General features: G+C 36.7%; 1 protein-coding gene across 5 annotated transcripts in view; it reads right to left on the reverse strand.

Moving 5' to 3' along the window:
* The window catches only part of AFDN (afadin, adherens junction formation factor), a 113,719-nt gene that overhangs the window by 68,717 nt on the left and 23,302 nt on the right, over positions 1 to 21,700 (reverse strand). For 4 of the 5 annotated variants that reach the window (XM_061471369.1, XM_061471367.1, XM_061471365.1 and 1 more), the window contains exons 2-6: positions 10,771 to 10,966; positions 9,107 to 9,219; positions 7,399 to 7,562; positions 6,049 to 6,209; positions 4,898 to 5,055 (exon numbers count right to left, since the gene is read on the reverse strand). In XM_061471369.1, coding sequence (XP_061327353.1) covers positions 4,898 to 5,055; positions 6,049 to 6,209; positions 7,399 to 7,562; positions 9,107 to 9,219; positions 10,771 to 10,966 — 792 coding nt within the window. Of the gene's footprint in view, positions 1 to 4,897; positions 5,056 to 6,048; positions 6,210 to 7,398; positions 7,563 to 9,106; positions 9,223 to 10,770; positions 10,967 to 21,700 lie in introns of all 5 variants that reach the window. The other variant, XM_061471368.1, reaches the window with a different exon arrangement.

Below are 21,700 nucleotides of genomic sequence, written 5' to 3' on the forward strand. Positions count from 1 at the left end.
ATGCACTGTTGGCTGCTGCACCCTTCTGTGCTGCAGCACTCAAGAGACTTTCCACTCTTATTTATCACCTCCTTTCCACACCCATTTTAGTCTTAATCAAGTTCTCACAGATCCACCTCAAACATCTTTTCATCTTCTCCCAAGCAAGGAAACAAGTACATGTAAGATCTAAAGTATGTAATAGAGTCATTTGCCTTTCCCTAAAACATTTTCTATGCAAACCCTGGCTAAACATAGGACTAATTAAATTACCTTTAATTAGATTTTCAAGTAGACAAGATATTATAAAATAAGGAAAACATTAAAATGTATAAGCCAAAGGGAAACAGAAACACATCTATACTCAAATCTAATCTTGCCAAACCACTCTTTTCTATTTTGTGTCTCCAATTTTAAAATCAATTATACCTACAGGACAATTTTGACTAGCTAATTAAAGTAACAGTGTTTCAAGCCTTACTCAAAAAGCAACGATTTTTAAATTCCAAAACCCTAGTGACAGAAGGCAACCAGTTGCTACACAAGAACTACATGCTATGTATGTGTACCAGGGCTGATCAACACTGGACTGGGGAGCAAACCAAAGAAAAGCCAAACACAGTGAAGTAAAAGGACAGATGAAATACATGCAGTGCTACTACTTGACCCTGTTACTACTTTTGCCTTGGAACTTGGATGAGCATCTGTACTTGGGTACTGGTCTCAAGGGCAGCCCCTTGTCCTCTCAGACAGTTGCATTCCTCCCTGACTCTCAGGAGGCGTAAGCTGGTAAGTCAGCCATACCTCACTTTAAAAAGTGTGTGACCTAACCTGTGGAAAGACACAAACCACCACATGTGAGCTCCTGCAGGCGAAGAGAGTTCTAGCTGTGAAAAAGTCGTTTTTGAAAACATCTGTTTCAGGCAAATGCTGTCTCAGTTTCACCCACAAAGCTGAATTTCCTACATTTTAGAATAAACTTAAAACATGGGAACAAGTTTATATTATGATTGGGTTTTGGCTCATAGGTAGAAAATTGCTTTAATGTTGAGAAACAGAAGATGCAGCAAAATATCCTTTCATGAATTTAAATCCATGCAGACTGCTGAGGCCAGGAACACACACTTTACTGATTTCTGCGACAACACAGGAAATGGAGATTGGTAAAACCGGCTTAGGATCACAAGTCCTGGAAGAGACTTGAAGTCTCTTCAGTCTACCAACTGAAACAAATGCATAACAGATGATTCAGAAGAACATACTCTGCTTCCTCATAATTGCACTAATTAGCATATACTTATAAAGTCATTCCAATCTTTATTCAGCTAAAAATGCAGTGAAACATGCATGAAATACAACCTAAGAAATTTAAATGAAGTCCATAGCAACTCAGGACCTAACTTCCAAGGCGTTTGCTGGGATAAACAAGAGAAGATAATACTCAAATACTTAGCCTTCCTGTGGTCAGTATTAACTATAGATCAAGTTATCAGACTGACCCATAGCAAAGTTACACAAACACACAAAAATTGCACACACACACACAAAAAAGAACCCATGCTATAACATGTCTTCAATAAGCTATTCCACCATTTTTTAAATGAAAAACTTAGATTCATTTTATGTTTTAATATATTGACTCCTTCAAATGAACGAATCCTCAATATCCCTTACAAATTGGGAATACAGGCTCTGCACATGCCCTTGGGAAAAAAAAAGGGGGGGGGAACACCCAAAAGGAAAAAAAAAAAGAAAACACCAAACAAACCAAACCAAATCAAAAAAATCCAAAACAACCAAAAAATTGAACTTGCTACAAAAAATATTTAAAATCTCATGTCTGTAATCTTTATTTCTTAAGCAAACACACCCAAAACTAACTGCAACTGCTATGAACTGTATGGTTTTGCTTGACATTACAAAAGGTTCTTTATGCCTTATTCTCAAGAGTAAGACTATGCTAAATCAAAAGTCCAATCAAAACTCTACATTTAAGAGTTAACTAGTTTGCTGTGTGATCAAGGCTTAGCCCTAAGTGAATATGTACAGATTGCTTGAAAGACTGTCTAATTAATTTGACAACTTGAGATATGTGCAGTGAACTCCCTATTATTCAGGAAAACCCAAGCCAAGCAAACTGAAACAAACAAAATATATATTGTAACAAACCTGTATTTACTTGATTACATAGAAAAGCATTTTACAGGTAGGCATAAAGGTACAGCCTGGTACACTGCAAACCAGGGTACGAAGACAAGCAACTAACAGGAAACTGCCATTTACCATTACAGTTGTTAATGGTAAGTGTTAAGAAAAATTCTTACAGTGCTCATCTTTCAGCTGAAACTTCAAAAGTGAGTGAACTTTATTAGAGGAACTTACGCAACCTTATAAAGGTTTTGTCATATAACTATCTATCTTAACAGTTAAGTAAATGCCAACTGTTTAAGTCTTATTTGAAGACACTTCACCTGCCACCCGAAGAGAACAAAATATTTAAAAATCCCAAACTGTAGGAAACTGAACTTACACACTCCACTGAACACTGTTTTAAACCCAACAAATAAGAAAATAGGAACACGTGCAAAACAAATCTGTCTTCTGTGGAAAATTGTGAAGTGCCAGAAGAACACAGGCAAAAGCCCCACCAGGGGTAACGAACAGCTATGAGACTTCAGTGTAAAGGAGTACCAATGGCCATGACACCTATTTAGCAATGTATTTGTGAGTTTCAAAAAAGGACAAACAGTGATGAAAGACATAAAGCTAAAGCTAGGATACCATAATGTTTTGAGCAAGAAAAGCAACTCCATAAAATATCTGATAAAAAGTGGATTTTAAAAGTTAGGTTACAAATATTAAACTTGATTAATAAAGGAAGGATTATCATACTGAAAACCCAAGCTCTCTATCAGCAGAAGCAAGAGAAAGGCCAAGTAGATTTCAACCAACTGCAATGGCTTACGGTAAGCAAAAGAGTTACGTCTTCTGCACTTAAGGGTATAAAACAGATCTGCTATTAGCCTGTGAAGATCACCCACGTATTTCAAATGTAAACATAAGCATACAACTCATGTCAGTATAGAAGCTTACTACATTAAGAAGATGTGCCACTCAGAAAAGACAAAGTATTTTCCGGAAGTGCTTTCCAGAAAGCTAATTTAAATCAATTTGCTTCACAGCAAAGATTTTGTTAATCTTTCTCAAGATCAAAGCAACATTCCTCAGACTATTTTCTACATTAAACATCCTCACACAAAATTAGAGAACATAGGAGAGAAGATAGAATCACCAGAACCACAGTGACTTGCAATAGCTTCCTCGTTAAGTGTGCAATCAGTTCACTAAATTCTATAAAATCTAAATATTTCGTAATACATCATAATACCCTCTAACTAAATACTGATACAAAACTATCTTCCAAATTCAGTCACATCTTTGCTGTAACCCAGAATTCTCTCAAACCAGCAGAAAGAAAAGCGTGCCAATTCAGCAGCCTGTTTGATAAGATCAATGCCTGAGAATCGTTAATTTCAATTACAGAACCCACAATATGAAGATAACTGTCATAATTAAAACTACACATAAAAACACTTTGCAGGCAAGAGTAAAACAATTTTAATATGCTGTGTCATGAAAAAAAAACCTATTACTTAGAAAATTCTTCCTCTCTATAATAAAAACCTATGTAACATTTTTTCTGAAGTTAAGTAAAATTAACTTTCACAGTTGGGACCCCAATTATGGGTTAATGAAGACAAGGATAAAAAGTCCAGAACTTCATTAAAAGTATGTCTACAACTAAGACAAAACTGTTGAAACAATAAAAACTAAGAACAGTCCACTGTTACGAAAGTACAAAAGCACTACTACTGTACAGTTCCCTTATTACTAATCAGAACATTAGAGCAACATGACAATTCCCAGCTGATTCTACCACTAGAGGCTGTAAGCACAGAGAAATTAGATACTAAGGTTACTCAAACATATCATAAAACACAAATTGGAAAGCAACTTTAAGACCAAAGATATATCCACACCCTTAGAGCAGCTAGAACGTGTGGGAATAGAACATAATATAACCTTCTTTACTTTTCCAGTGTCATTTCAAGCACTGGAGAAGGGGCAGATGAAGAGAGCACAGTATCACGAGAGACAAAGATTTTTCCCTTTCCTTTCATCATTTTAAGGAGTAATACATCCAATTTCATTGAACAAAAAATAACTGGTAATGTAATCAAAGACTGGACTCAAACAAGGATCAAATGTTTTCAAGTCTCACTATTATTCTTCAGAAGATATGGACAGACGTTTATAACCTTTAGTCAGTACTGTCCATGGGACTGCTTGAATAAAGCCGTATCTCTAATAAAACAGCAATTCCATACAACTCCTTTAGAACTTCTAAACCAATTAAATTCTGAAAACAGGTGTAAGTTTCACTTAAATGTTTAATCTTTTCTGATCTGTAATGAGGGTAAGCTACCACTGAAAGGCATAAGGCAACAGCATGTAACATACACCTTTTATAACGGAGCTTGCCTCAGCACTTTAGTCTGTTCGCTTTTAATTCAGGGGAACAGTTCTGTGCACAAACAGCACTAATTTAGGTATCTGCAGGATTAACTATTAGTTTATACATCTGTGAACCATAAGCACACTTAGTGGCATAAAACCACAGCACCGTTCAGAAATATGTTGCTTTCGTTCCTAATGTTTATCCATGTAGCAAGTAATAACTTTGCAATATTGGAAGATTTAGGTTTTAAAAGCAAAACCTCTGACAAATCACTTCAGGATAACTGAGGCTGTCAGACTGAATTATTTATTTTTTTAATGAAAAAATGATAAAAGAATTAACAAACAAAAAAATCAAGTATGAAGCACGAGAAGACTGTGACTCAGTAACTTCACTTACACGAGCAATGCAATAATCCTTTGGATTTTCCTTCTCCAGACCATATTTTTCCAGTGCTTCAATAACTGCAAAGTCTGCAGTATCCGTAGTGGACAGTAGGATTGTCTTGTACGGTATATTTGGTTTTAAACTGTCTGCATAAATTCTCAGTGTCCCACCTTGGAAACAAAATTTAGTTAATAATGCTACCAAAGAATAAAAAGACAGAAATATAATAAATGGCAGAACATAAGAACAAACCCCTTCAGAAATCATTTAGTCAATCCACTAATACAAGAAAAGTTACATAACATCCCTAGAATAATGTCTTTGCCATTGGCAAAAATCTCCACCAATGCTTTCCTAATTTCTCCAGCAAGTCTTTTCTCTAGTCCTTTACCATTCTTTATGCTACCTGAAGTTAAAATGAAAGAGACACAATGACTGGATGAAGAACTGACCTTTCCCCAACCTGACAGCAAGCTTGCCCTGACTTTCAAGAACCTCTCCCCCTCCTTAAAAAGCCCATTTAAGATTTCCCTCAGGTGATGTTTTCTACACCTGCAACTCCCTCTTCATTACCCCTACACAGAGAGAATGCATCATTGGAAGTTTTATCAGTACTGATATTGTTTCATTTATTTAACACTGATGTTTACACAAGCACTGGTTTTGTATCATCACCCCCAAAAACGTGAAATACTTGATCATCTATATTCACAAGTTCTACCAGAACCCTCTGTGCAGACCTGAACAATCATGCCTTGCCATCCTGCATTTGTGCTACTGATTGCATTTTTACATTCAGGTCATTCAGCTTATTCTTAGTAAAATGAATGACATTTATTTCACAAAAACTTCCACAGTTTGTCAGTTTAATAAGCCTAATTCTGTCCTTCATTCTTTCCCAGTTTAGCACGGTTAGCAAGATTTCTAGCATATTCTCTTAAATCAATTTGCTCATCACTGAAAGCTTTGACGTGCGCTCAGCACAGAACACACTCCTGTGGAATGCTACATCTACAAATCCTTCATTCAGTTACATCACAGATTAAATCAGCCATGAAGTACAAAAAACACTGGAGAAAGCAGAAATCAAATCTACAGACACTGTTTGCCTTAAAAATACTCTTTCAGTAAACAGTTTACTGTTCAGAACTTAACCTGAGTACCTGAGTCTGGTCTGCCATCAGAACTGCGAAATTCCTGCATTCTCTTCTCCAGTTTTTGTTGTCGCCGCCGTTTCATAACCACCTCAGGATTTGATATTGTGCGAGTGAAGCTGGTCTCAGGCATATCTTTGTAAACCTCAGCTGCAAGGCGAGAATTCTCACTGCCAAGTTAGTTTAAGCAAACAGAAAAAAAAAAAATCATTATTAACATCTTAAAATACATATATCCTCATCATTTCATAAAAGATAAATGGCAAGTAGAACTCATACACATAGGAAATCAATTATTGTAAGTTGGTTTCTACGTGAACTTTACTTTTGCTAGGATTACCACTGTTCATGTACCCCGTTCACCTGAAATAGACAACCACCATTCTAAGTATTGACGGTTGCTACGTTTTGACTCCTGAAGAGCATGGGGGAAAGGCCTTAAAGAAACTTTATACTGTACCCCTAACTTTGTTCTGATTTACAATACTGCAAATCCTGTGGAAGCAGTTAGCGTGTGCTTGCAGCTCATGCTTTTTCTTTTCCTAATGCACTTAAATACAATTTTATTTTAATTAAAAAAAAAAAATCAAGATCAAGCAGAATACTGAAAAGGTCATGCTGACATCTGAAACAGACTACACATATCCATGCAGAGCAGTACTACAGGTAAGAAAAACATGTCAACCAGTTAACTAATTTCTTTCATCTCTAAGAATCTGTTCTCAATTACGATCATCACTGACTTTCTGGGTGTATTAAAAATCCACCATTAATGATTCCCCCTTTCCCACTGTGTATTACATATGAAATCTACAAAATCTGGTACAGAGACTAAGCTTAATGTAGATCTTTCTCAGCTTTCTAGTTCTTAATACAATTACTCATGCCTGACTCTTGTACTCCAGCTTTCTGTACAAGGACTAATGTATGTCCTGCCCTGTCTCAAAATACATCTCGGAGAAAAGCAAACTGATAGTCAGGGGATAAGCCAAATGCAAACACCTACATATACTAATTTTTCTGGCACAAGACAAAGCAATCAAACACAGTCACAGAAATAAACCCACTCTAGAGTAAATGCTCAAAATAAACATAGTGAAGAAAAGTCCATGTCATCAAGCATGTCAATTTCTGTCCAAGGACAAATAGGTGGGAAAAAGCTTATTTCATGCTTTAAAAACAAACCTTGTGGCAAAATGTACATACAAACCACAGAAACTGCCATCACATATTTTGGTTTATCATGATATTGCACCCACATCAACTACTATTGAAAGAAACAACTTATTTGTTAGACAGGATGAATCCTTTAAAGTAAGATGCAGGTTACATGAGCTGATCAAAATTTAACAGACTTACATATCATCCCCATGAAGAAGCCTATCATCTTTATCTGATGCTTGTCGTAACGCCTCTTTTTCACGCCTCTTCTTTTCTTTTTTTTCTTTTTTTGAGAGAGTTCGTTTGAAATTCTGAATTACTCCCTCTTTTTCTTGTTTTTCAGGGCCATTGCTCTGAGCCTTCTGAAATAAAGGAGTTTAATACAACTTCCATCATTCTTAGTCCAATTAAATATCGGTATCAGTTGCAACTTTCCAGGTAAGTCTGATTAAGACATAGTATCACTAACACAAAAACAATAGTTCAGGCAACAACACTCCATTACACAGGGATGGAACTAATACTCTCCAGAATAAAACAGAAGGCAAAAATAATTTCAAGTTCCAAAGCAGGTATGGACTGATTAAGCATCTTGTATGCAAGAAAGCAAAGAAAAAACAGAAATGTACTTGAATAATGCTTACTATTTCACCTTAAAAGATTAACTGAGGCTGCAAACAAATTTCTGCCTCCCAGCAAAAATACTTCACAAAACAACACTGCACTTCATCTGTTTTCAAGACAACCATGCTGGAGCATCAAATAATAAACTACAGAAGGAAAAACATTAGAGAGGACATTTCCCCTATGGTTTATTTTTTCTGAGTTGTCCTTCCAGTGTTCTCTTCTCCAACTCCTGCTCCTTGCACACACCTGCATCAAAAGATAACTATAATTCTAGGCTCATCTGCCTTCTGAAGATAGAAGATGAGAGAAAGATGATGCAGGGTTTGTTTTTTTTTCTATCAGGAAGTAAAGAACACAGAAGACTGAAGATTACTTAATTCAATGAATAGGAAGAGCAAGTCTGGTAGATGTAGTGGAAGACATCATTAATTTACTCTCCTCACCTCTAACATGGATGCATCCTGCAGCCAAAAATATAGTGTAAGAATAGCTAGCTCATGTCCCGATACCCAACACACCTTTACAATTAACAAGTTCTAATTCCAAGAGCAAAAGGAATTTAGTGCTCAGCCCAAGAGGAAAAATTTATCTGAAGATAGCCCACACAACAGCACATTTTCCAAAGATATAAACTCCTTAGTTAGATATATATATATATATATAATTATCTGACTCCAGTAAGCCAAAGTCTCATCTAATTTTATATTTCAATTATTAACATATAAAACCCCCAAACCATAACACTTTTGTATGGCTCATGTTATGTACCTCATTTTGCACTTAGAAGGAAAAAAATCCCCAAACAAAACAAAACACACCTCCCCCAAAGGGAAGAGTCTCCCAGCAGTTTTGTTAAGAAACACCATGTTACCTAGGGAGGTAACAATTTTTAGTTATTTAACTCCCTCTTGCACCCCCTTTTAAAGGCTCTGCAAGAGGCAGGATTGGCATCATATACTATTTCAGGAAAGTTTTAATTCATGTTAGAACAAAGCAAGCTGTACATTCTCTGGGTTTTACATGCTCCAGTTCTAGACAGCTATATGGATCAAAACATCACAAGCCATTTGAAAGATGCATTGCTGATGTGTTCCATCTGAATGCTGTGTTGTGAAGGTGCATTTTAAGTATTTCAAAAGACTAGCTCCAGATATCAAAGGTCAGCAGCAGCAGTTATTCTCAGGAATTAGGAAAGCAGTAATTATGTTTTGCTATATAAGCAAGTCCCACACACTTCAAAACCACTGTTACCACTAGCATACTCCATAAGAATACTCACCTTTGGAGGAAGCGTATCATTTTCATTCTTGAGAACAAATCTTCCCTCTCGATCATCTTTGTTCCAGTTTAATTGCACAACAAGAGGCTTCTCATCCACATCTAATCTTCTTTCTTCTTCAAAAAAATGACAAGCAGTAAGTTACTAAGCAAAGATATTGAGAAACAAGTTACAGGTCTTAAAAAGCAGAAGGCTTGCTAACAGTGCACATCAGCTGATGTTTCCCTCAAGTACAGGGACAGAAAGTCTAGGGAGGTAGTAATGCATGATCCCTTTCCAGCAACCAGCCTATGTATATTCCCTCTAGCTACATAAGCTGAAGGTCCACATAAAATTGTCTTGCAAACCTCCTTTGTCAGAACTAAATATGGGAACATAAGATGATCACTCAGAAGGAGAAGTTACATCTACAGTTATAATGTTTCAGACTTTATAACTTCATGAGACTTCCAAATTCTTGTTTTCCTTATTTTAAATTTAACCAGCCTGATTGTGGCCCAAGAATTGCTGTTCAGGAAAGACTACACAAAAATAAACCAGACCACATAACGGCTTTTTTCTTCATTTCATACATCTACTAGACAATATTTCATTTAGCGCACTATACATATTTTAAGTATATGAAAAAATCTGAGAATGTTTTAAAAAATTAAACAAATGCTGCCATTTATCTCCCTTCTAGAAGTAGGTGACACTACATAAACATAGGAAGACAGTGTCATCTTTGCAGTTACATTTTATTTAATGAGAAACACTCCTATTGGATGAGGCACCTCTCTTATAAGCCACATTTTAAACATCAGGAACATGGTATGCAAAGGAAAACATTTCATTTTGACTACTGGTATGGTGCTACCAGATTTTTAAGGAAACCTAAACAGAATAACCACATACTATTAATTGCTTAAATTAGTGATGACACATGCACTTTTTCCTAATACCATGCAATTTGTTTGCATCAAGTCATCATTCACAGACTGGAAAGTGACGCATATGCCAATAAATTTCCATTCGCTATCTCAAATTAAATAATTTTCAGCCTTTCAAAAGCAAAATTCAAGGGAGTTAAACCACTTGTCTAAGCTTCCAAAGTACAAAAAAGAAAGTGCAAACAACATGCTAGTTTCTCCTATTCCTGTCCCCACCACTACCACCTTCCAACTAGAATCTTTCTACTACTGGGGGAAGACAAATGCTAGCAGGCTTAGATATCTATGTTGGTCACAGTTAACATGAAAGGATCTGTTTAAGAAACACAGTGTCTTCAAATAATACTGTGTTGAACTTTTCCCAGAAGGAAAGTGCAGGAACACCAAAGAACTGAGGATGTTCTCAAATTGACACTCCTATTAACCCATTATAAATTTAGCCCTTACCTACTAGTGCTAAAAATATCAATTCTAGCAACAAATTAACAGGATGTCAAGTACAGAATTTAATAGAACATAATCAAAACTTACATAAACTGCAGGCCTGATATGAGTACTTACATTTCTAAACACCTCTCCCCACATAACACTTAGTAGCAATATATTTAGGAACAGCTACAAAAAAAAAAAAAGACCCAACTTATATGGTTCAGAAGCTGATGGTAAACATACTTTGGCTGGGGTGGGCAGGAAAGTGGTGTGGATACAGGCAAGGCTTCATGACTCAGTACTAACCTCCGCTGACGTGCACCTCATAAAGCGAGTATTTAGGGGATGACAACATTCGCATGTCTGGTCGAAACTTCTCTGCGAGAGTTTCTATCACATCTTGAGTTGTGGCAGTACTAGACACACGGATACATTTTGTTGCAAAATTTCCAGCTGCTTTGTCTTGGAAGTAGAATCTCATTACTCCATGAAACTCTAGATCCTGTAAAGAAATAAAAATACAAATCTGAGTGCTGGCTAACAGTAATAGCGTTCAGAGTCCTCCAGTAATTTATTAGTTATAAATATTTAATGAAAATATGAGACATTCAAATACCACGCTGATTTTCAAAATTTTGAGGGCAGTCGAATTTACTAACAAGGACACCAAGAACTTGGAAAGGGAAAAAAAAAAAAAGATATTCTGTAAAAATAAATCAGGTACATTCGTGGAAATATTTTAAAACTTGGATCTCTAAATACGCCAATTTACAACTATTGTCAGGTCTAGCAAAGGAAAAAAACATTTTTTTTTTTACCCAGAAACATGTCTTGACACTAGTCTCAATATATACTGTTACCCAGAGTAGGCCCCTATATTCCACATCTCTAAGAGCACAGGCTAAATATGCTCAAGGAACAGCAACATGTCTCAAAGAAAACAGCTGTCACAGAAGAAAAGCATCATCTTTCTCTCTTCTTTCCCCCCTGCATGAGCTACTCCTTCTTATGCTAGCATGCTGGTCTCAGAAACAGCCTGTTCAGGAACATACAGAACAGCCGGTTAGTCCTCGGTACAGCTCCCTCTGTATATTCTGGGAGAGAAGAAAAGCTCCAGTTTCAACACAAGGTGAAATGGAGGGAAGAAAGGGACTGCAACTGTTAACCAGCTGCAACATCAATCCATTCCAACTATTGTAAATTCACATCCTCAGATAAGTACTTTAGGGGTGAGAGCACCCTATTCTCCTCATTTCTTGTCTTTAATTATCTATTTCAACTTATTAATGAATTATCCATACGAGGACTTAACCCCTCTTATGCAGAAGGCTATCAAATGACTTCTGGAAATGCTACCCACCACAGCAAATTAGAACTTCCTTACTATGTGTTCTTGCTAACACCTTCAGTGACCTCCAAAAGGCGTAAGGCACAACTTTGTTTCACAAAGCTCTGTTGATCTTTCTACAATTTATTCTAATTACTATGTGCCTGTGGATTCTGTACACTGCTGTAGCTTCTAGTCTGCACAGACAACAGCCTGAGTAAAGGTTCTTTTAATACCTGCCTCACACTGCATTTATATCCAATTACTTGAAGGTGTCTAGCTAAATAAATCATTACATACCACTTAAGAATATTACTTCATCCCTCACTTTCTATGGAGTAATTGGACAAACACTACTTGGTTCTACCAATGCACTTCCATGTTGTTCAGCTGCTCTCTAAACTCTTACCAGATGCTGATTTGAGAGCATTCCTCTAATAAGTCACCCATTGAATGTTCCTGGCACAGCAACCTTTCCAAGATTTTTAGCAATGAACACATTACCTTCTGAAATTTTCTTTTATAAAGTGATCATCCTGTAGCCCTATGGCTTGTGGTAGCTTTACTACTACTAATGTGCTGAAAGGCAGTTATTATTAAAGACTTTCACAATTTAAAACTCAAATTTGTTTGTGCTATCTTGCACTTTTATATTCTGCTTGTCAGCTTTTACATCTTTACAGCTTTCCTCATTTGGATACTACTTCAGCTTTCTAATAACTATCTGCCTGATGTTCAGCCATGTCAGCTTCCTTTTGCACTTCCCTTGATATTCGGCATGCTTTTGCTCTGTACCTCCAGCATGGCATCTTAATTCTCAGCAGGTGGCAAGTACTTTGCCACTACTAGTTGCCTCTTTCAGCTCTAACAAGCTTCCCTAGTGTAGCTATGCTGTATTTCAAGTCAGGCTGGAAAAATCTCGTAGTTCTTGTAAGAAAAGTGAATCTAAGTACATTTCAATCTCTAGTACAGGTAACACTTTGAGCCACATCCCACACGCTCTTTTGGACCAATTAAAATGGTTGCCTCTTTTGTAAATACTCCTTAACCATAAATGCTTCCAATATAGCCACAGCTATTTTTATAAGCAACTTAAGGTTTTGACCCACTTGTTTGATGGTTGCAAAAAACGACGACACACAAGCTTTCTGCAGAAGTGTCATGAAGCACAATCATATCCCATTTATAACATTTATTTCCCTTTATACTTCACCAATACTATCTCAAGGTACTGCTGAAACAAGAATTAGGAGAGAACAATGAGCACTCTACAAATCTCTTTAAGGTGTTACACACTGTGAGAATTTCCATACACATATACGGTTCTAGTTTATTTTTTTCTTCCTTTTAAGGAGAGGAGATTATTTTACTGAGGATACTCTCCATTAGCAATGCTTTTATGCCTATAGGTTTTAATTCTTCACAACAAAACTGCAGAGATTCAAGAGCAAGGGAGTGCAACACAGATCCATTCAGAGAAGATACAGAAGTATTAAATTATTTAAATACAAGTGTTTGGTGACATGGAAGTAACCACTTCACATTTCAAAAAATTAGGAAAGTAGGAGACTAGAAAAAGACACATCCCCCCCCCCTCTAGTCTTCATTATTATTATCATCATCATTATATATGATTTTTATGCATGTATATATAGCTCCAGTATATAGCTCCAGTTCAAGATACATTTAACTTCCTGGCCATGGCTTAGCAGACCAGTAACACACACACACACACAGAGTCTGATGCCACCACTCACACTAAGACAATAAGGTAGGCGCCACTCAAGTTCCAAGTTATCTCCACTCTAACTGCATTAAAGTGCTCACTTTTCAGAGTCACTTCATTCCCAAACTCACTCCACTCTTACATATCTGTGTCAAGACTGCCATGTCAGTTCACGGCAGCTTGTATTATGGACTTGTTTCATGAGAATAGACTAAAGAATAAAAAACACTTGTCCTAAACCAAATAGATATACAAGTATCTGTTACTGCCAAACATGTACTTGTGAGGGGAGAAATCTATACAAAACATCTACAAACCTCTTAAAACCATCTTTCTCTAAAGATGAGAGCTGCCGTTTATAAATTACCAAAGAGAAGTTAAAATGTTTTTTGGATTCCAAAAGTGACTAATTACATAAGTGTATGTATTTAGTTCTTTCAGCTCCCCTAGGGAGTTGATACACATCACAGGCAATTTTAGCTTTCTCATCTAATCACATTTTTTATATTTCATGTATCTACTGTGCAAGTCTCTTGACTCCTTATGTAGGAATGTGAGGACACAGAACTGTCTTTGGCTACACAAGCACAATCAATGTTAACAATTTTTCAATTCTGATCATCTAGACTGCAAAATGTATTTTAAAGAAAACCTAGCAGAAGTCAGCTCTTTTTAGGTCTTTCAAATCGTAGGGCCATTTTTCTCAAATACAAAGCCTAAATGGTTTTTTATCCCTATAAGAAATTGGTTTTCAGAAGTGTTCCCTACTTAAAAGAAGGTTCCAACTTACATAGTAAAAAATTGCCAGTTAACCACTATTTATTGGTTTTACAAACAAAATTATGACACCTCTTCATCAGGCACAAAGCCCAGTGATTCAACTATTCAACTAGTTCATTACGACTTTCTACATAAAGTTCAAAACTAACAGATTAAATGTTCCAAAAGTGTGTCTGGGGAGGGGAGGAAGGGGGAATAAACACACATCAAAGCATCAAAACGGCACACTAGAAACAACACTTTGACAACACAAAAAGAATTCAAAATTCTATAGAATCTTGTGAAAAGCTTTGATGAAACACTCTTACAAAACATGTGGTTTCAAGCGCCATCACCCTCCTCTGACACTCCTCCTGATGACCTCAGACCATCATCAGCTGAAAGAGTACTACAAAAGCAGGAAGCAAACAAACTTTAATACATAATAGGGTCACGCAGATCACTTAAGCCACATTTAAAACTTAAAATGTGACATACAAGTTTTCAAATGGATCACCAAAGTTTTCCACAGAGCTTCAGCAGTGATTCCTGTTTCTCAAAATAGCTTGTTTGATCTTTAAAACTTGCTCCCAATTATTTACTATCAAGTAGGTATTCCTGCTTTAAAGCAGTAACCAGTAATAATCAAGATAATCACTCCTCTGAAGTTATGTTATACAGAACTGAAAATACATAAAAAAGAGAAGAGCATCTCCAGCTTCCATCTCCAACTATGGAGACTGGTTACATACATATACAAAAAGTGTTAATAGTTGTAGTTAATACTTTGGTTATTTGAAAATCCCCACAGAAAAACCAGCTCTCTTCCAACTGTCCCATGCTTTTTACACAAGAAAATCACAGTCAAGCAGGACTATGAAAAACAAGTGGAAAGCAATAAAAAGACTGTGCTGTAAGCAAGGTCTGGAAAAAGCCTGCAACATGACACAATGGGATTTGTAGCAGGCAAACCTGGACTTCCTGAAGAATCAGAGAGGCTTCTGCAAACAAAGCAGTTATATCCAGGAGCAGTAATCCATAGCCATGCTTACATACGAGAAAGGAAACCCCTCCTTTCAAGTGTCAGAGGAAGCAATGAGAGCATTATTCCTATGTGTAGGGCACAGCAATGAATGAGGAGATCAAGACCACTATTCCTACAAGCCAAGCAAAGAATACCCCTAGACTTTTAAACTACTATCCCACACACATCAATCATAAACCAATACATATTTCAATACTTAAGCATATTACACACTATTCATTTTGTGAACTATTCAATCTCTTGCACAGTAGAGAACATACAAGTTTCCCTTCAAAAAACCTCATCTGTAACCCCTCCAAGAGCCTATCTTTGATCTCTTTTAGCTGCATTGATAACACTGTTTGCCTTGCAAGCAGCATTCTGCATGACTGCATCTAGAAAATACCAAAGCCCAGTGCTAGGAATGTTACATCTTTCTTCCTGTGCCATTCAAATTCTACAGGCAAAATCTACAGAAGACTAAGTCCTAAACTAAGCTGCAATTATTATTCAGGTACACGTACTTGTTGCTCAGGAGTTTTGCTAATAAAATATAAATCACAATAAACCCAATTCACAGCGCAACACTTAGAATTATAGCAAATACATGTTGCTTCCAAATGAATTCAGGTAACAATAGTGATATAGCATAGATAGATATATAGATATAACAGTATTATCACTGCAGGATATTCTGAAAAATTCATCTAACATCTTTGTACCTGATCCTTTGTCAGCCTACAGGATAGAACGGAATTGCTTCCTTTGCCTCTTCAAAAGCTATAAATATGTAGCAAATTATGCAATTCTAATGAATAAAAAAACAAAAAAGATAAAAAAACAAAATTAAAAGATATAAATCATACAAGATCTAAGATTTTAAAAGCCTAAGCATATTAAATCACTAAGGGAGTAAACACTGCAATTACATCAGATTTGGGTTTCTAGAATACATTCTCAGCAATGAATTCTCAACCTGAAAGTAAAGAATAGACAGTACTTTTGTACACAGACTCTACAGCCAACTATTCAAAATGACTTCTGAATAATCTTTAAAGAAAAAAAATGTGTTAACTGTTATATCCTGTTTTACACATAGAGGAGAAAAGCAATGCTTTTGCTGAAGTACAGCTTTTCAGACACCTTCAAAAAGTGCAGCTTCAAGATTAACACAATGCCTTAAATGGCTCCAAGAGAAGTGAGGAAGAGCAATAGAGATGAAAAAAAAACAGCTCCTATAAAAATATTTTTCATCAGCTTTATTTCCTCTTCCAAACCTTTGACACCTGGATCAACAAAGACTTTCCACTACAGAATGACTCATTCCACCACAATTTACACACACAGTAATGTTCACAGAAGCAGGACCAACAGATGAGCTGTCAAGAGAGAATTATCAATAATCCACAACAAAAGGAGCATAACTAAATGAAATCCCTTCTATGTTCCTGAAGGGGACTGCACCGTAGGAACCAGGCCCACTACGACATCAAACAAAGCCTCAAGATCAAAACCCAAGAGGTACTACAAACATTTTCATTATATAAGTATAATGCAAAGTCAATACAAAACCCACTATGGTACATGACAAATGCTACACAAATAAAATCTTAAACTACAGCCAAAATTCATGTCTATAAACATAACTACCACATACTCTAAAAAAGGATTCTTTCATAAGTACAACTTGAATGCCCCTGTGAACCTTGAATTATCACTGATGTACATATTTCAATGATCAATAGCAAGACTGATTAATACAGTAAGTCAGGATGAAACAAACATTACAGTAATATTGAGTATTTTCCTGGTGAGTTACACCTCAATTCAAAAAATTAAGCTTCAGAACAGACCCATTTACACGAGGTAGATGAAGCAGTATATTCCCTGCCGACTTCAAAACAACAAAAAAATAAAATAAAGTTGTTTTCAGAATCCTATTTTTGCCAAAGCCACCAGACTCGGTCTGCAGCCATCACCCATGCTGCATTCTGAAAACACTTAAGTTTTCATCACCTTCTACAAAAGATGTTGTCATACAAGCAACATGAAGTGTCTTCAAGCAAGATTTATGACTCCAGAAGCAGCTACCATTACAAGAAAATCTGCCAAGGGTGATCCCCAAAAGCATTACAGGCTTAACCTTCTAAGTAAGTTTCAAACCTACAGTAAGCGATCTGCAACTCACAGCTACTGTCTGCCACCTGCAGGCTATTTTTTGTTAGGCTGCGCTAGACAGAGTCACTTTGCATTTTCTCTGGTTAATTGTGAAAGGTTATTATTGTTCTTACAAAATGATGTCTGCTACAATTAACTAAAAAACATATAAAACCAAAAATATTTTCAACAATGAGGACTACTAAGAGTTCTGCAACTATTTAATCATTTATAAACTAGACTGCTTTAATTCAAAATGCAATAAACACACCCATAGGTTAAATCATACCACCTTTTATAAACTTTATTGATGCTGGTGCAACTCGGCGACTCTCACAATACCATAATACTGAGGATCTGGTGATCATTGTCAATACACACTTTGAAAACATACCCCGAAAAATGCTTAAAAGATCATCATTTTATTACTAGGAACATGACAGGAAAAAAGAAAAAAAAAGTTCATTGACATACATTCAGTGTATCAAAATACCCTGATAGAGTCTCCAACAACAAAACAGAGATACATGCAGTGTTCAAATGTATCTGAAACTAAGTAAAAAGCCAGTCAAAACCTAAACAAATCCTCCTTTGAATTAGTCACGACATATTTAAAGGCAAGAGGAAAAATAATAAAAAGTCATGATCCTCAAGAATAGATCATTTCTAGTATTTACCAACAACCTGTCACTGCTGTGGAGCTAAGAGCCAAATATTTATGAGCAACTCCAGAAACTTAAGAGGGGAAGAATTAGAAGTACAGACAATCCACTATGGCATCTTTCAAGTACGTCTTAGAAAAAAAGCTGACGTAAATCAGAGCTCTCCGTATTATTTACTGTGTTGAAGACTGTTCCTTTTAAACAGTCTGATTTGGAGGAAGAGGAACAGTTTATTATATCCACATCAAACCAAAACACAGGAAAACTGTAAGAAGGAGAATGAAAACACTGGAAGTCTGATTTTTCACTGGCACTGCTACTTGTCAACAACCTGCAGAGCTGCAATCCTTGTATTTAAGCATCAATCAGGCCATAAAAAAGACTGCCCTTACTTTAACATTAGAAGTGTAGGCACTTCGAAGCAACAGAAACTCTAGCTGCTGCAGAAAGCCTTTCCTCATGCCGAGACACTCCCACCTCTTCCCTTATGCCAGACACCAGCATCCTGCAGTTGTACAGCAACATGAATCGGGTTAAATAACTCAGAAGGTGGGGGTTTCTTCCCCTCCTCCACTCAATGTGGAGGAAACTGGCAATACTAACAGTTGGGAAAAACTGTCCTTCTTCTGGCACCTTGTATTAACTTGAAGGAACCATGAATGTGCAGTCTCTACCAACCTGGACTATTAGCACGTTTGCACTGACCAGCACATACCAGACCCTGCACAGAGATTTTACAGCATTATAAGCCAGCAAGCGCTTCTTTTTATTGTTTCAGGCTATGCTGGCCTAGCATACTGTGAAGTCTTTGCACAGGTCAGACAAGCACCAGACCAGAAGGGAGCAGAAATGTAGGAGCCTGGCAGAGGCTAATAGTCCCAGTGAGCTAATTGTGGCCTGCTACAGGAAGGGCAAATCTCAAACATTTAAGACTCATTCCACAAACACATCCAGAAGAGTAATCGTATTTTTTTAAAGTCACAAACTGAAGCTTAGAATACTGCAGTCTTAAGGGCATTTCCTTAACAGGTATACTACAAGAGCTGCTGGATACTGATGCTACACAGCAACTGCTCTACAATTAAAAAAAAAGAATAAATAAAAATCGAATTGTTTCCTCTGTGATACAACTTTGGTAGAGGAACTTATTAGGAATAATCCTAAAATCCACTAAAACCAGCAGAATGGTATAAAGAACAAGCATTGTTTCTTATAGCTGTCCTTCCCAAAACTGATCATAATTTTACTACAAGTGACACAAATCAAATTATTGCTAACATTTACCTCCTATGTGGATTCTATAGTATCCAGAAGTACACACACCACATAGTGCAAACTAAATCTCATGTCTTGTCTCTATATGACCACCTACTGTGGAAACTTCACATTCCTGCCATGGGCTGAAGGTTCAAACAACCAATAGGTCAGTCAAAACCCAAATTTAACAAGCTGGTACCAAGCTGGTACCCATCCATAGGCTTACACCAACCAACACACAGCAGCTTAGAAACCACTCTCACTTCATTTTTATTTGCTCTCAGTACCTGTGCACTACAAATACAGGACATAAACTCCCACTGCATGACAAAAAATGTGACAACAACATTCCTTTAAATAAACAGCTGTCTGGGCTAATTTCTCACAACTACTGCTGCATTTTTACCATTTCACTATCAGGTTTTAGTATGATGCAACAGGCCTTCAAAAGAAGCCATGAAGACAGGATCATTTTACATAATGCACCCAGGGGTCATGTCATATATTTATTTTTCTGCTCACACAGCCAGTAAAGACTGCTCCAAAGTCTACTCTGCAGTGATTAACTTGTGTTACGTTAGGTTCTTCCTCCAGCGGCATGAGCTGGAATCTGCACCATAGAGGGTTAAGACACCCAGCTACACTGACTGAACTAGAAAAACAAGGGTGCTATCTGATACTCTGCATGCAAGTGCTCTGGCAACCGGGCTAATTAGCCAGGAGTTTAAAGAAGGAATGCTAACAAGGCAACTAGGAAACAAGCACCTGATTCTCCTACAGGAGACAAACTGCAAGAGGAAACCTACTTGGGGGGGGGGGAACAAAAAAAAAAACAACCCACAACTAACAAAAAATTTGAGACTTTAAACACCCAAAAACCCTGCAAAAAAAAAAAAAAAAAACAACCTCAAGGCCAAACAACAAAAAAGAAAAATCAAAATCCCGTACAACAGCAAAATGTTCTCAGACCCTTACCTTCACACAGAATCTATTCTTGACTAGACCCAGTTCCCAAATGTCCCACTACATCCTCTGAGAAATGGCAGGCTGACTTTAGAAACATTTTAAAAAGAGCAGAGTATTCACTTGTTTTCGAGAAGACCTTATTGTAGCTATGAAGATTAATATAGCCAAACAAAATGTACAGAGGATGCTATCGAGCAAAATGCAAAACAGGCAGGTTGACAAGGGATGATTGTGCAGGTAAATCTGGGAGGGAAAGGGGTCCCTAGCAAAAGAAACCCCTCTCAATCCGAGTTCTCTTGTTTACACCACTGTCAGGAGCTCACTGCCAAACTGACATTGCTAAAGGTTTTTTGCAGGTCAAGAGCTTGCCAAATAGCAATGTGATAACATAGGAATTGCACCAGACTGTTGGCAGGTTCATTAACCTTATTACCAATTTTACTACCTCAGGAGACACTGATGTGCAACATTTAAATTAGTTCCAGTTGCACAATTACTGCTGCACTTTCTTGGAATTTGGTCTACAATCATTAAATTCATACATGCCAGGCTGTATTGATTGAAACCCAACATTTTGCCGGATTAGAGATTAGATTAGTCGATTAGATTAGTCAAGCAGGTTTGAAGGAATAATACCATTTCAAAATGTAGCCTAAACTACAATTTTGGTGTAACAAATGAACTATTACTGTTTCCCCTTCACACCTGAAATACTTACCTTCCCTTTTCCTTTTTAAGGAAAAAAAACAACTTCAGGCTATAAGGTCATTGATAACTACAGCATTAGAGCTCCAAAAAAATTACCCCAAAACCCAAAATCTGGACTGTTGAATGAAATTCAGTGAGATCAGCTGTGTCGTAACTAAAGACGCACAACCACAATATGCATGTGCAGCTTTGCCTTGAGCACACACTCACAAGAAGACACCCTTTTTCTGAATGTGTGGTAGAAGTAACTAGAAGGATATGTGTTCAGAAAAAGGGTATGTGTTCACTACAGATATAAAGGTAGACAAATTTACACAGGAAAACACCAACGGAACTAGAAGCATCAAATGTAACCTTGCTGAACATTTAAAAGAAATACTAGGTCCATATTGAAATTTCCAGACAGGAGACACTGAATTTTGAAAAATTCAGTCACTCAAAAACTCCTCCAGGAATTATAATTTTGAATGACTTGTTTATTTTTTTATTTAAAGGAACCGGGTCATTTCTGATTTTATTTAAAGGAATTGGGTCATTTGTTTTTATTAATGCTGTTAGTGATCTTAATGCTGGTTGACAGGACTACCAAGGGCACAGATAGCTTGGAAAAAAACCTTTACATTAGTTACAATACTTCGGTAAAATTTATT

This window comes from Pezoporus flaviventris, unplaced genomic scaffold (assembly GCF_033815535.1).
Source record: "Pezoporus flaviventris isolate CSIRO_AGI_PZ_B2104156 unplaced genomic scaffold, CSIRO_AGI_Pfla_v1 ptg000066l, whole genome shotgun sequence".
Classification (NCBI taxonomy): Eukaryota; Metazoa; Chordata; class Aves; order Psittaciformes; family Psittacidae; genus Pezoporus; species Pezoporus flaviventris.